We start from the raw sequence: 14,727 nt of genomic DNA on the forward strand, positions 1-14,727 counted from the left end.
AGAGGAGGCCACTCGCATGGTCGGGGGCAGCAGGGCAGGCCCGACGAGGAGAGGCTGCGGGACCTGAACCTGTTCAGCCTCCATAAGAGAAGGCTGAGTCTTGTGGCCTGTTACAAACTAGTCAGAGGGGACCAGCAGGCACTGGGGGAGTCCCTGTTCCCTCGAGCACCGCCAGGAGTGACTAGAAACAATGGTCACAAGCTGGCAGAGGGCAGGTTTAGGCTAGACATCAGGAGGCGCGACTTCACGGTCAGGGCGGCTATGGTCTGGGACCAACTTCCAAGAGAAGTGCAGGCTCCTACCCTGGAGGTCTTTAAGAGGAGGTTAGATGTACACCTTGCTGGGGTCGTTTGACCCAATACTCTTTCCTGCCATGGCGGGGGGTCAGACTTGACGATCTGCTCGGGTCCCTTCCGACCTGGCCAACTATGAAACTATGAGAACCGCAGGTTTACACTGATACAGCCCAGAAGCCGAGGGTCCCGCTGACCTGCATGCTACAGGTGGTGCAGCCGCGGGCGAGCCCAGGGCAGGGGATGGGTTTCCAGCGCAAGGCTGATGGTCCACATCCAGCCCATGTGACCACTTTGACATTGCAGTTTAAGTTGTGTAAAGACAGATGGACATGCGTGCACACACCTGCCTCGTGGCTGCCAAGGTGAGAATCCAGGCATGCTTATTTCTTCCTGAGCCTGCATCCCCCTGAAGCGAGGCAGCTTCAGGCTGTGCTTGAGGGCTGCAGGGCCCCCAGGCCCACCCCATCCTTTTATTTCTCTCACTTCCACGTCATGCCTCTGCCACAGCCCTTTTGGGGGAGAAACCAGCAGCTGCCTTCCTGCCTGGCCCCCTGCGCAGGCTGGGTCATGTTCTCATTTTAAAGACGGGGGACTGAGAAACAATCCCAGGGTGGGTGACCAAAGCAAAAGCCTGAGGCAGGAACCGGCAGCGGGAAGGGCACAGGTCTTGCCAGGAGAGGGAGGAGCAGCCCTTGTCCCTTGGGATGGCTGCAGCGTCCGTCCATCTTGCTCCAGGGTCAATGGATGCTGTCTCCAGCCTGGCTGCAGCTTGTGGGGCTAGGGGGTGAGCGGGACATGCCTGCAGCTGAGGATATGGCAGAGACTCCCTACCTGTGCAGGACCCATGGGCAGCAAGCAGCAGGGTTTGGGGCTCAGGTAGGGACAATGCAAAGATGAGGAGGGTGAGGGAGGCTGCAATGAAGAAGAGCTGGAAAACTGCACGCAGGCATGTTGGGACGTTACCCTCGAAGGGTGCATGAAGTCTGAGAACCAGGAGAGGTCAGTGGAGACCTGGAGCCCAGGAGGGGCCTGCTGCAAGGGAGGAAGAAGGCGATGGCCTGCACCCTGGTTTTGCACTGCGCTGCGATGCCTGTGCGCAAAGCGAGCGAGGGGGGATCGGGAGCCCCCGACAGCAGCCAAGGCCAGGCCTGCAGCTTGCACGAGGATGAGCCTGCTCCACCTATGCAGGCAATGCCTGCCGGTGCTGAGTGAGTGCCCCAGGCCCTGTCAGAGCCCTCGGTCCCATGGACTCCGCCACCTCCTCAGCGGGGTCTTTTGTCTCTGTGGGGAAAACGGCAGGCGCTGAACTCTGCTGCAGGGAGGCCATGACCTGGCCCTGAAAGGGATGCGATCACTTTCCTCCCTCTCCCCTGCACCCCGTCAGACCAGGCACCCCCAGCAACTTGCTCCCCAGACCCCCATGAGCCCAGACCCCTGCCCTCACCACCCCAACTGCCCGAGACCCCAGCCTCACCTGGTTCCAGGGCAGGTGCCAACCCAGGAATTCAAAGGTTCTGTAAGGCCCCCATGGTGCCCCATGTCCCCCATGCTCTTCCCTGGTGCCAGGTGCACTCTCCATGCCCCGTGGCAGCCCCATGCACCGTCCCCCAGCGCCCCCTCACACAGCATGAGACCACAAGAGCTGCCATGGACTGGGTCAGAGCCAGGTCCATCCTGCCCGGTCCCCTGTGGGGCAGAGACTGGAGGCTGGAGGGAGAGTGATTGGAGCCGAGCAGGGTTTTATCCTGTTCCTCTCTCCCCTGCAGCCTCCAGCACTGAGGTCCAAGCAGGGTGACATGGAGGCTGTGCCCCTTGCTCCCTGCCCCGGAGCCACCGATGCCCCTTTCCTCCATGCACGTGTCCAAGCCCTGGTGAATCTGGCTGAACTGGCAGGGACTGGCAGGGGATCTTGAAGGCAGCCAGCAGGCTCCCAGCAGGAGTTCATGGTCACCCAGTGCATCACCCCTCAGCAACCCCTGCATAGAGGTGCATTTAGACAGGCAATTTAACATGGGGGTAGTGACAGTACACACTGGGCTTCTGCAGCCCTGCAACGGGGCCCCTCCCCATATCACAGAGCTGGGTTAGAAGAGGCCTTAGCACATCTCAACTCCAGGAGGAGAAAGCAGCAGGGAAGAAGCGGTGTGTGGTACACGCAGTGGGGTCACTGTGCCCACATAATCACAGTAGGGCACTGGCTGTGGAAGAGGTCTCCCCTTCCCTTGAATGCAGGACAGACCCTGGGTTGGCCCTCACCAAGCACAGCCTTGGAGGAAAGGACAGTGTCAAAGAGCATGATGGAAACCTCGACAGCTAGCACCTAACCAGCACACCCAGTCCCACAGCCAGCGTCACTGCTCTCCTTACTTGGGTGCCACGTGCGTCTCCTCCCTGCTGCAAACACTGCTCAGAGCCTGCTAATATCCCCCCAGCCCACCTCAGTAAAATGACTGCTGCTTGTTTTTTAGAAGAATAAATGATTTTATTTTGCTAAACAAAAGGCAGCGCAGACATGGTGCACCGTCTGAGGAGCAGCAGCTAACGCACGACTGCTGCAAGGAAAGAACAGTGCTCGCTGACGGAGAGCCCCAGACCCCTCACCATCTACCGGCCCCATCCCCAAAGCCCTGCATACAGCAAAAGCCACAAATCCCACATTGCAACACCTTCACTGCCCTTGCAAGCTTAGCAGCAGGCCGCATGGCTAGTCCTGCAGCGAGGGCAGCGTTCATGTTAGAGACCAAACAGCTGTAAACCTGGGTGTGTCACGGGCCAGCCTGGCACGGACTCCATCATCAAGCTAAATGCATCCAGGGATGCTTTGAAACAGCATAACCAAACACCTGATCCACAGAGGCCCAACTGCACAGCACAGAGTCTGTCTTCACCACAGACTTGATCACTTGGGATCCACTCCAGGGAGCACATAAGCCAATGGGAATCTATCCACTGAAGTCAGTGGCCTCTCTGCCTATATTGCATTTTTGGGCAGTGTGATACAAAAAAGCACAATCCCAGAAAAGCACAAGAAACAAACTGCTTATGGGAGACAAGACGCGATGAGTTTATCATCTTGCCAAAGAGCCTAGGCTCTCCCTAGCCAGATCTCCTGGTTACACCTCACCAGAAGACCAGAGGCGAGAGGTGTATTTATCAGTAATGAAGTATGAACATGACCCCCTATATAACCAGAATTCAGTGGCATTAGCTGCCAAGCTGGTAGGTTTTTACTGCCTTCACACCCCTGCTATACGCTGAGTGCTTGGCATCTGTGTCCAAAAGGCCCAAGGAGGAGCCAAGGCAAGCTGTTTCCACCCCATGGTTTTAGTTGGTTTTGGGGACTGGAGGGCCTTAAGCCGCAGTTGAACCCCACAACAGGTTTCCCTCTACCAAAATGGGCAGGTTGCCCTGGAGTACCACCCGGGCTGCAGAGACTCCCTGGCATTTGGCTACATGCCTTTAGAGGAAGCCTTGTTCGCCTCTTACTCCAAACCCTTGTTTTGCAACACGGCTTTGGATGGCAGAGGGGTGGTGACTGCATCCTTGAGTCAGGGGCCCTCAGGACGGAGGAATCCCACATACACATCACTCCCATGTGCAGCAGGCTTGGGTAATTTCTCTTGGTAGCAATAAACTTCCAATCATTTGCTAAGCGAGTACTTCAGCATCAAGCAGTCTACTGTTTGCCCCAGTATGCAGACTGCTCCACCATGAATAAGGCACTGATGAAGCAGGCTGCTGTACAGTGCCCGGCATTCACCCAGTGAATGTATTAAATTACCAGTCCAAGATGATGTCATGTAACCTGCTCCGGTATCATTTCTCCAGCCCATCGGTGCGGCTGAAGGAGATGGGCTCACATGTACAAAGGCACTGTGCTCAGCGCAAGGTCATCAGCTCAGAAAGCCGTCTGTAATATGAGGACTAGTCTGTGCTCCATGCAGTGGGCACGTTTCCACTGGTCTCCTTTGTGTCCACTTCACTGCTGTCGTCTTCGGGAGTATTGGGATGCAGCCACTTTCTGCAAATGCCCCTTCCAGCTGGGACATGAAGGACCCCTTAATTGATGGCAAGAGGAAAATGAAATGTTAGATGGAGAAGCCTCAGCCCCGCGCTGGCTGTGCTGTGCCAGTGCTCCTGTCCAGGGGCTCCCAGCCTGTCTGGTTGTGTCCCATCATGTCCCTCTGGCACCAGACTGGCACAGCCTCCTCTGTCTCCTTTATTCCCCTCCCTTTTTTCTCTCTTCTTAGGAGTTTTTCTCTTTTCCTTTTTCGCTCCGCAGGCTACGTGCTGTGTGAAATGGGGCCAGCACCTGACATCACCCACTCAGCTCTAAAACGCACTAGTACCCACATGTGAGCTGCTCCCAGCACTGCTCCTGCAGGGCCTGTTGCAAGAGCAAACGCAGAATGTGGGCAGCTTTCAACCACCTGCGTTCTTCTTTACCAAAGAAGCAGATGTGCAATTACTGAGGGCAGGACTGAATCTGCGTCCCCTGTATGTGTGCGGGGGGAGGGGGAGGACACACAACGTTTTCTCCGTCTCCAGCTGTTCCCCTTCTCTGCACCCTTCACCCATGGTTTTAGGGTCTCTGATGGGGAAACCGGTGCTCTGGTTAACACCAGCATAATGGTGTTTTTGAGAGATATCCAGGAACTGTTGCTACCTGGCAGCCGAGGTGGTGCCAGGAAAAATCTGCCATAGAGATTCCCAGCCTGGAGGCACAACCCTCTTACCAGCCACATCATAACAGGGCTAGCGCTGGGCTGTACAAGCCACACAAGGATCTTGCTTACAGCAAGTACTGTATTTATGTGAATCCCCATTCAACATGGGGGGGAAAGCCTCATCTTGGATTTGAGTACTCGCCTGGGGCAGGCAGGCGCAGCCCAGAGTCAGAGCAACAGCCATCATATGGGGTTGGGGCCATTATATAGGGTGGGGGCAGAGGGGCAGGCAGCCAGTGGGACAAGTAGCGGAGGAAACAGGCAGCAGGGGGACAGGTCCTAGAGCAGAGGTGGGCAAAAACGGTGGATGTAGCCCGTGGCTGGACTACATGTCCCAGCAGTCCCTGCCCACAGAGACCCCGGGCACACAGGGCTGTGACTGTGGGGCTGCAGAACCGGGGCTCTGTCCTGGCCTGGTGCTGTCACAGCCCTGTGCTCCTGGGGTCTCCATGAACACTGGCCAGGACCAGCGCGCACAATGGGGCAGGGAGCTGCTCTGGGGCCGGGATCTTGGATCAGTGACGGCACAGTCCGCTCCCTGCGCACCCCTGCCCACAGAACCTGTGCTCGCCGCAGAGGCGAGTGGGCTGTGGACTGCGGTTCTGCCACGGCCCCAAGACCTGGGGTCTCCCCAGTGCCACCCACCTGCCTTGCTCCCAGCCACAGCCCCATCCCAGCTACCTAGCTGTGCACCCTGGCTGCGGGGTGGAGGGACTGAGGTACCTGGGCAGTGGGGCTGGGTCCAGTGGCAGCAGCTAGGAGCTGCCGCTGCAGGGGCTGCTGGGAAATGGGAGTCTGCTGCAGGGCAGATCTGGCCCACAGGCCAGACTTTGCCCATCCCTGTTGCAGAGGAAGGCAAGCGACAGGAAGGACAGGTACAGGGGCAAGAGGCAGGGATCAAGCTGTCTCCCCTTTACCCCCTGCTGCTTGCCTCCGCACCACCTGTTCCCCCTGCTGCAGCAGTGGAGGGGTACGCATTTAAGACAACCCTCCAATTAGATTTATTGCTAATTTTCCATGTACTACAGAACCTAAATACCACGGAAGTTGTCTTAAAATGGAAATAGTCTTAGATTTGGGTAAATGCAGTAGCAAGATTCACTTCCCTGAGGCTACTTTAAGTTGTGTCTTCAAGTGACACATGGCCCCTCAAGAAAGGCCATCCTAGTCTTGCCATCAGAAGGAAGGAGGGTATGACAAACCTGATGCTAACGTTTGTTGGGTTTACCAGGGTCTCATGTGTTTCTCTCGCACGCATCCTTTCCTGTCACACTGCAGTCTGAAGGCTCGCAAAGGAGGGTTTGTTAAATCTCGCTTTCCATGCACACACCCTCCTCCCCGGGGAGTGACAGCTACTTCCCTGCAAGCAGCAAAGGAGCAGAGCCCCTGGCCGAGCATGCTGGAGCTGCCCCTGCCCCTGCCCTGGCCAGCACACGCGCACTGTTAAGACATGTGCTTGCTCACCTGCTGAACTCGGGATGGGGAACGGCTCTCTTTCACACTTCACCGGTACCTGAGGAAATAAACCAGGACAGCCCGCTGAAGTTCCAGACATGCCCTTCCCCTCATCCCCCACCTGTCAGCAAAGAGAGACAAATGGCTGCAGCTTGGCTTTGTAACTTACTGCAGACTCCAAGAAGCCAGAGATGCTGAGACCTAGGTTTGGAGGGAGGAAACAACCATCAAGAGGGGCTAGCCCTGGGGAGGCCACAGGCTTTGGCAGGCACAGAAAGGGTCACCAGGAGTAATGCACTAAACCACCTTCCTTCCCCGTGAAGGACAACATCCTAACACCAGGAATTGCTTTCAGGGTGTGGTGCTGGGTTCAGCTGTTCCCCTGGAAGCCAGAAGCCGGGTGACAGGAAGCTCTCAGATGAGCTCCAGTCACTCTCCAGTTCCTCTACCCCCACGAGGTCTCAGCTGGGAAGTCACTTTAAAGGCTGGGTGCTGTTGGCAGCACAATGCCTTCTGGAGCAGGCTGGGGGCAGCTGGCATAGCTAGGATGCTTAGCTGCAGACGTAAATCCTCCCCATGGCACATTTGGCAAACACAGCACAAGGCTGGAGGCCGCCGCACTCAGTGGCACCACGTTAACCCAGTCAGCTTCCACACATGCCCATTCTGCCAGAGATGAGCTGCTTTTGCATTGCCAACCCAGCCCAGAGCAACATGCTGCTCTGCATGCCTGTTACTAGAGGGGAGAAAATTTATCCGCACCCGAGCCATGGCAGGAAAAGTGGGACAGTACAGAGAGCTGGGAGCCCAAGTGCTCCCAATGAAGTTCCACTCAGGGCCCAGGAAAAACACACGTGGGGGTCAGGCCGGGTGGACTGGCTCCCGGGGAGGAGCCGGAAGATAAAATGGGGAAGGGGTCTGAAAGGAAGCCCCCAGAGGATGGACTGCCAACATGATGGGGACTGTGTGGAGCAATGGAGCAGATTCCTGAGAAGACGGACATCCAGAATGCCACCGCAACACAGAGAGCGCTGGGACTCACCGGGGGCTGGAAGGAGTTGGAGATGTCCCTGGTGGAGAACGTGGCTGCTGGGCTGAGAGAAGACTCGTTGAGAGGCCCTGCCTGCAGAAAGAAAAAACAGGATGAGCTGGTTCATAGGGCAGAAGGAGTGAGGGCGACACCTTTCCACTGCCAGAGGAGCCCAGAAAGGTTAGGCTCCGTGAGGGAGTTAAAGGGGCCCCATGTGTGTTCCTGCCGAGAGGGGTGGGATCCAGCCAGTAATATCACCACCAAAAGGGCCAGCCAGTAATGTCACCATTGGGCAGAGGACAATTGAAGGGCTGTAAAGGGAACAGCCTGAAGAAGGGCGCCAGCTAAAAAGTGCAAGCCAATTGCAGGTGGCAGTGGCCGGATAGTTAACAGAACAGCTGGAAAAGGACATGATCAGGATGAAGACGAGGAAGAGGGAGAGTCCCAAATGGGGAGCACATGCCCAGAACATCACAGGTGTGGTGAGGACAGGGTGTAGGGGTTGGAGGACCCCTGTGAAGAGACTCAAAGTCACAGCCCAGACGTGTATAAGGAAAGCCACCTCCCGATCAGTTTTTCCTTCTATTTCTATCTACTTTCCATCGAGGTGTGGCAGGTGAGTAAAGAAGGAACACGTCTATCAGCCAGACGGCAACCGCGACATCAGGAGTAGCAGCACGGCTCCTACAGTGTCACTGACCCCTTGAGGGTTCAGCAGACTGTATACAGAGCCAGAGAAAAGCAAGGCTGGCAGGGAGCTCCAGATCACATCCAGTCCAAACACTGCCCGAGGCAGGATCAGCCCTGCCCAAACAAGCCCAGACAAACCCTGCATCCGACCTCGGAGCCACACAACAAAGTTGCCCCGACACAGCCCCAAACATTGCCCCCAACCCGGGGAAAGCAGGGGGGCCATGGCCACCAATGTCCAGCTGCTGCCAGGGGATCATGGGTGCTGGAGAGAGCCCAGGCCAAGGCCATGCCCCCACTGCAAAGGAAGGCAACCCCCCCCCGTCTGGACCAGTGAGAAAGTTTATCCTCACATCTAACCTCAACTTCCCTTGCTGCAATGTAGCCACATCTACGCTAGACACTGACGATGCAGTTCTTACTGCGCAATCATTTAGTATTCGTATACACAAGGACTAAATGACTGTGTGATAACTGGCGTTACTGTCCGGTAGCGTCCCCGCACAGCTTTATGGTGACACTGACTGAACAGTACCTATTTTACTACTGCACAGTAGTATCACATCACAGTTTATGAGAAAGTTTTTCCTAATATCCAACCTGAAACTTCCCTTGCTGCAGCTTGAGCCCATTGCTCCTTGTCCTGTCATCTGCCCCTACTAAGAACAGCCCAGCTCCATCCTCTTTGCAGCTCCCCTGCAGGGAGTTGAAGGCTGCTATCAAATCCTGCCTTGATCTTTTCTTCTGCAGACTAAACAAGCCCAGTTCCCACAGCCTCTCCTCACCAGTCATGTGTCCCTGTCCCCCAACCATTTTTGCTGGACTCTCTTCAATGTGTCCACAGCCTTTCTATAGTGGGGAGCCCACAGCTGGACACAGGATCCAGATGTGGCCTCCCCTGTGCTGAATAGAGGGGAGGAATCACTGCCCTCCATCTGCCAGCAACGCTTCTCCAGTGAAGCCCAGGATGCCGGTAACTTCTTGGCAGCAAGGGCACACTGTTGGTTCCTGTTCAGCTTCTTGCCCATTGTCACCCCCAGGTCCTTTTCTGCAGAGCTGCTGCCCAGCCCATCACCCCCAGCCTGCACTGGTGCATGGGGTTGCTCAATATATAACCCCAGTTCCCTCAGTCTCTCCTCACAAGTTGTGCACCCCAATCCCCAAACCATTTTTGTTGCCCTGGACAGGGATGATCTGGTCTCAGGCAGGGAATTGGATGAGACAAGACCTCAGCCTGACTTTTCTATCGTTCTATGAGGAGCCTGCTAATGGGCGTAGACAAACAAGCACATTACAGCAAGTCAGAGGTGGCAGGGACGTACCACAGAGCAGATGATATGCAGCAACTGTCTGCTTGTACCACCTACCCCCAGCCAAAAGGGAGCCAACGTGGGGCAGCTCAACCCTGCTGCATGGAGGGATGAACTACCACAGCTTAGCCTTCACTTCCCATGGGGCAAGAGCAGGAACATGGACGCCAGCAGCTCCAAGGTCCCTTTTAGCTTGCTGCAATGTTTCTTTGCCCACAACCTACCAAGCCCACTCCAGTGAGCCAGTGGGATCACAACATGCCTTTTGGGGTGAAGGCGCCTGTTACACTCAGACCATACTAAACCTGCTCAATGCAGAGTGGTGTTAAAGCTGGAATGTGCTGGGAGCAGTCGCACGGTAAAGGTTAATACCATTTCTTGCCTGTGCGGCTCTGACTTGCCACTAGAGGGCTGATGAGTAGGGGTGTGGCTAGGAGGAAGGGCTGGGAACAATGCATTCTGGGATTCTGGAGGACTTCAAGTTGCCTGTTTTCTCTCTCTCGGGAAGACTGAAGTTCCTCTAACAGGAACGAGGTAGTAGGGTCCATAGTTAACCCTCGCCTGAAGTGGTGTCACTCTGAGACGTTCAGAGGGCACTTAGCACAAGTTAACGAGTGTTAACATGCAGGCGCTCATGTTTTAAGCGTCCTTTGTATGGTTTAATTGTAAGATGTAATGTCACCCTCACTCGCCACCATGCTGGTATCCATTTCAGAACGCATCATCTCTGTCACTGCCCTCTCATCCTTTGCAATCACACAGTGAGCTCCCAACGAATGAACGTGAGCCACCAATGCAATGCTGCAGCTGGTAAAGCAAACCAAACTCTGGCTTGCATCCATAGATGCAAATCCCAGGATGTCATCCCCCTGCTGTACTTGGCCTTGGTGAGGCCCCAGCTGGAGTACTGCATCCAATTCTGGGCTCAATTTAGGAAGGACGTGGAGAAACTTGAGAGAGTCCAGAGGAGAGCCATGCGCATGATGAGAGTGCAGGAGAACAGGTCTTATGACGAGAAGCTGAGAGCCATGGGACTCTTCAGCCTTGAAAAGCACATGCTCAGGGAGGACCTGGCAGCTGCCTATAAGTATGTAAGGGGTGTGCATCAGCATCTGGTGGCATTTCTGTTCACCAGAGCGCCCCAAGGGATGACAAGGACCAACAGTCACAAACTCCTCCAAGACCGTTTTAGGCTGGACATACAGAAAATCTTTTTTACTGTCCAAGCCCTCAAGGCCTGGAACAGACTCCCACCAGAGGTGATGCAAGCACCTACTCTGGACTATTTAAGAAGCGTTTGGATGCTTATCTTGCTGGGATCCTTTGACCCCAGCTGACTTCCTGCCGTTGGGGCAGGGAGCTGCACTCAATGATCTCCCGAGGTCCCTTCCAGCCCAAATGTCTATGAAATCTATGAATCCTTCCCAGGTCATCACATAACCTTGTCACTACAACGCATCATTCTCCTAGGCCGCTGCTTACATTAGAGCTGTACGATAGCTCAGAGGTGGACGCCCCTCGGGAGATGGCCATGCTCCTCTTGTAGTATTCAGGCCCATACTCGCTGCTTGTGCTGGGTGGACAGCTTGTCGTGGTACTTTTGGTTGAGGTCATCAGTCTGCCAGGAATATGCTGGCTGAATTGGAGACAGCGAAAAGAAATAACAGTGTCAAGCAACGGTGGTATCAGGGCAGATGGCCTGAACAGACACGGAGGGAAGTCACTACTAGGTCAATATCCACTGGAGAGCTGGAAGTTGGACAAAGCAGCCTTCCTGCAGATGCACAATAAGAAGTCTCAAGGAGATAAAGCAGTGATACTGAATAGCTGTTTTGCCTGCTCTCAGTGACAGATTTAACTGAGACCTTCAGCAGCGAGAGATCAGGACGTATCCCAGAACTTCACCTGCCTGGCCTGAGAGCAGAAGTGACTCATGATGCTCTCCACCCAGTGCAGCACCTTCAAATCAGCCAGCCCTGACAATCTGCACCCCAGGGTACTCAAGGAGCTGGTGAGCGTCATAGCCCAGCTCCTGGCACGGGTCTTTAAAAACTCCTGGCGCTCTGGTGTAGTGCCTGAAGACTGGAAGAAGGCCAATGTGGTGCCGATCTTCAAGAAAGGGAGGAGAGTGGATCCGGCTAACTACAGGCCCATCAGCCTGACTTCTACCCTGGGGAAGGTCTTAGAAGTTTATTAAACAGGCCATCCTTAATGAACTGGCCGACCCCAACACCCTAAGGGACAGCCAGCACGGGGTTGTTGTGGGTAGGTCTTGCCTGACCAATCTCATTTCCTTCTACGACCGGGTGACCTATCACCTGGACAAGGGAGAAGAGATTGATGTCATATATCTTGACTTCAAAAAAGCTTTTGATCTGGTATCCCATGATCACCTCTTGGCCAAACTGCCCAGTTGTGGCCTTGGCTCCACCACGATCCGCTGGCTGGGAAATTGGCTTCGTGGTCAGACCCAGAGGGTTGTAATCGATGGCAGTCACTCATCGTGGTGCCCTGTGACCAGTGGGGTCCCTCAAGGCTCTGTCCTGGGACCCATACTGTTCAACATCTTCATTAATGATGTGGACATTGGAGTCAGGAGTGGACTGGCCAAGTTCGCCGATGACACCAAACTTTGGGGCAAAGCATCCACGCCAGAAGACAGGCGGGTGATCCAGGCTGACCTGGACAAGCTCAGCAAATGGGCAGACGAGAACCTCATGGTGTTTAACACCGAAAAATGCAAGGTTCTCCACCTTGGGAGGAAAAACCTGCAGCTTCCTTACAGGCTCGGCAGTGCTACGTTGGATAGCACTACAGAAGAAAGAGACTTGGGGGTCATCATTGACCACAAGATGAACATGAGCCTGCAATGCGATGCTGCGGCTAGTAAAGCGACCAAAATGCTGGCGTGCATCCATAGATGCTTCTCGAGCAAATCCCGGGACGTCATTCTCCCCTTGTACTCGGCCTTGGTGAGCCCGCAGCTGGAGTACTGCGTCCAGTTTTGGGCTCCACAATTCAAAAAGGATGTGGAGAAGCTTGAGAGAGTGCAGAGGAGAGCCACGCGCATGATCAGAGGTCAGGAAAACAGACCTTACGATGACAGGCTGAGAGCCACGGGACTCTTTAGCCTGGAAAAGCGCAGGCTCAGGGGTGATCTGGTGGCCACCTATAAGTTTATCAGGGGTGACCACCGGGATCTGGGGGAACGTCTGTTCACCAGAGCGCCCCGAGGGATGACGAGGTCGAGTGGTCACAAACTCCTGCGAGACCGTTTCAGGCTGGACATAAGGAAGAATTTCTTTCCTGTCCGAGCCCCCAAGGTCTGGAACAGTCTGCCAGCGGAGGTGGTTCAAGCACCTATATTGAACACCTTCAAGAGTAAATGGGATGCTTATCTTGCTGGGATCCTATGACCCCTGCTGACTTCCTGGCCTTCGGGTGGGGGGGCTGGACTCGATGATCTCCCAAGGTCCCTTCCAGCCCTGATGTCTATGAAATCTATGAAAAGGAGGCAGGTGCTAACTCAGCAAACCCCTCCCCACTCCTCAACAGGGCTCTCCCCTCTAGCTTACCATCCTCCCAATGGAAAATGCGGCAGAAGTCTGCAGTACAGCCCAGGCTGCAGCAGGCAGTGGAGAGGTGTCAGCTAGCCTGGGCTATGGCAGTTTCCATTTCTGACATCTAAACCTTTAAATGACCCAGTTTTACTCACTTACTGTTGGGTAGGCTGAGCTGAGTTGTGCTGTTACTAATCCTGAACTCTGGGATATATTTTATTCTTAATGGAAAATTTCACACTGAATGTCATGCCCTGAAAGGATGGTGTTTGAGAGATGCCACTGGATATTTATATTGCAAATGAGACCGCATGGAGGCCATGCCCCATCTGCTGAGGCTGCTAACAACATGCACAGCACTGCTAGCTGAACAACAGAGCTGTGGGGCCAGACCATGCTCTTACCTTAGCCGATGGTAGCCGGCAAGCTCTGGTTCCGGGCTTTGCTCCATGAATGTGACCCTATGCTTTCTCTCTGGCTGTGACTGCATATCCCCTCCTGCTCTCTTCCTGCCATAGGGGAACAAGCTCAGCTCAGCGAGCCAGGGCTGGTGTGCAAGGGTGATGGCAGCAGGCTGGTCTGATGGCAGACTGGAATCTGGGAACTTAACAATTTCTTCATTCTCCTCCTCATATTGTAATTCCTGTGGAAGGGAAAGAAAAAGTCACCACTACCTGCTAACCAGAGGGCAACCAGAGTCCTACAAGGGAGCCTGCAGCAACTTCAGCTCTGGGGCCTTTCACAGCTATTTCTAAGGCTCTCCCAGTGCAGGATTTTGCCTTAGGTTCTTTCCTGTGTTTTAAAAGAAGGTAAAATTACACCAGATGGGGTTTGCTCGCCAAGAACTTGACCTAGGGGTCACAGCATGGACCAAGCAGGCAGCAGTTTAAAACGAACACCAGGAAGGTCTCTTCCCCTCAGCATGGCATTGAAGGGGGGACTTGTGGCCCCCAGAGGCTGTGGGAGCTGAGAGCTCAGTCAGGTTCACAAGGGCTTGGACACGTGCATGGAGGAAAGGGGCATCAGTGGCTCTGGGGCAGGGAGTGAGGGGCACGGCCTCTGCATCAGCCCTGCCTGGACCTCAGTGCTGGAGGGTGCAGGGAGAGAGGCACGGGGGAAACCCTGCTTGGCCCCAGTCACTCTCTCTTCCAGCTCCGCTCTCTGCTGCTGTGTGAAAGGAGACCAAGCAGGACGGACCTGGGGTCTGACCCAGACCATGGCAGGTCTTATCTTACGAAGTGACACAAGCTGCTCAGGAGCCTCTTCAGGCTGCCGCTAAAGCAAGGCCAGCGTCCCATGGGCAGCAACACGAGCAATGCCTGGGGGCAGCAGCTTGTCAGTGCTACACAACTGGCGAGGCTGGCCCACCTGAAGGCCACAGGCCCTCCTGGACTGTGCATGCTACAGAAGCCATGAGCACGTGGGCAGACAGACATGCTCCGCATCTGCATTTTAAAGGCTCAGAAAACTTTTGATTAAAAACTTTCCATGGGTAATTCAGCATTGTGGAAGGAGTGTCTCCAGATGCCCTTTCAGCCCCTGTTCGGGGTTTGGAGCTGGCAAAGCAGAAGGCAGGCTCTCTCTGTAACTGAGCCAGAAACGAAGGGCCTTTGTGGTAGACCCCTGCAGCTCCCCAGCCCAGCAGAGACCAGGCGACTG

At 55.0% G+C, this 14,727-nt stretch overlaps 1 protein-coding gene across 2 annotated transcripts in view; it reads right to left on the bottom strand.

The window, feature by feature from the left end:
- Positions 1 to 2,774: 2,774 nt before the first annotated feature.
- Positions 2,775 to 14,727, bottom strand: part of LOC149869768 (uncharacterized) — an 86,042-nt gene continuing 74,089 nt past the window's right edge. The window contains exons 27-31 of one of the 2 annotated variants that reach the window (XM_090040878.1): positions 13,473 to 13,711; positions 10,991 to 11,144; positions 7,521 to 7,601; positions 6,488 to 6,536; positions 2,775 to 4,354 (exon numbers count right to left, since the gene is read on the bottom strand). In XM_090040878.1, the coding sequence (XP_089897004.1) occupies positions 4,221 to 4,354; positions 6,488 to 6,536; positions 7,521 to 7,601; positions 10,991 to 11,144; positions 13,473 to 13,711 (657 nt within the window). In that variant the 3' untranslated portion in view covers positions 2,775 to 4,220. Of the gene's footprint in view, positions 4,355 to 6,487; positions 6,537 to 7,520; positions 7,602 to 10,990; positions 11,145 to 13,472; positions 13,712 to 14,727 lie in introns of those variants that run through there. The other variant, XM_090040879.1, reaches the window with a different exon arrangement.

The sequence above is a fragment of the Crocodylus siamensis genome, chromosome 3 (genome assembly GCF_052110815.1).
Source record: "Crocodylus siamensis isolate JL-2025a chromosome 3, ASM5211081v1, whole genome shotgun sequence".
NCBI lineage: Eukaryota > Metazoa > Chordata > Crocodylia > Crocodylidae > Crocodylus > Crocodylus siamensis.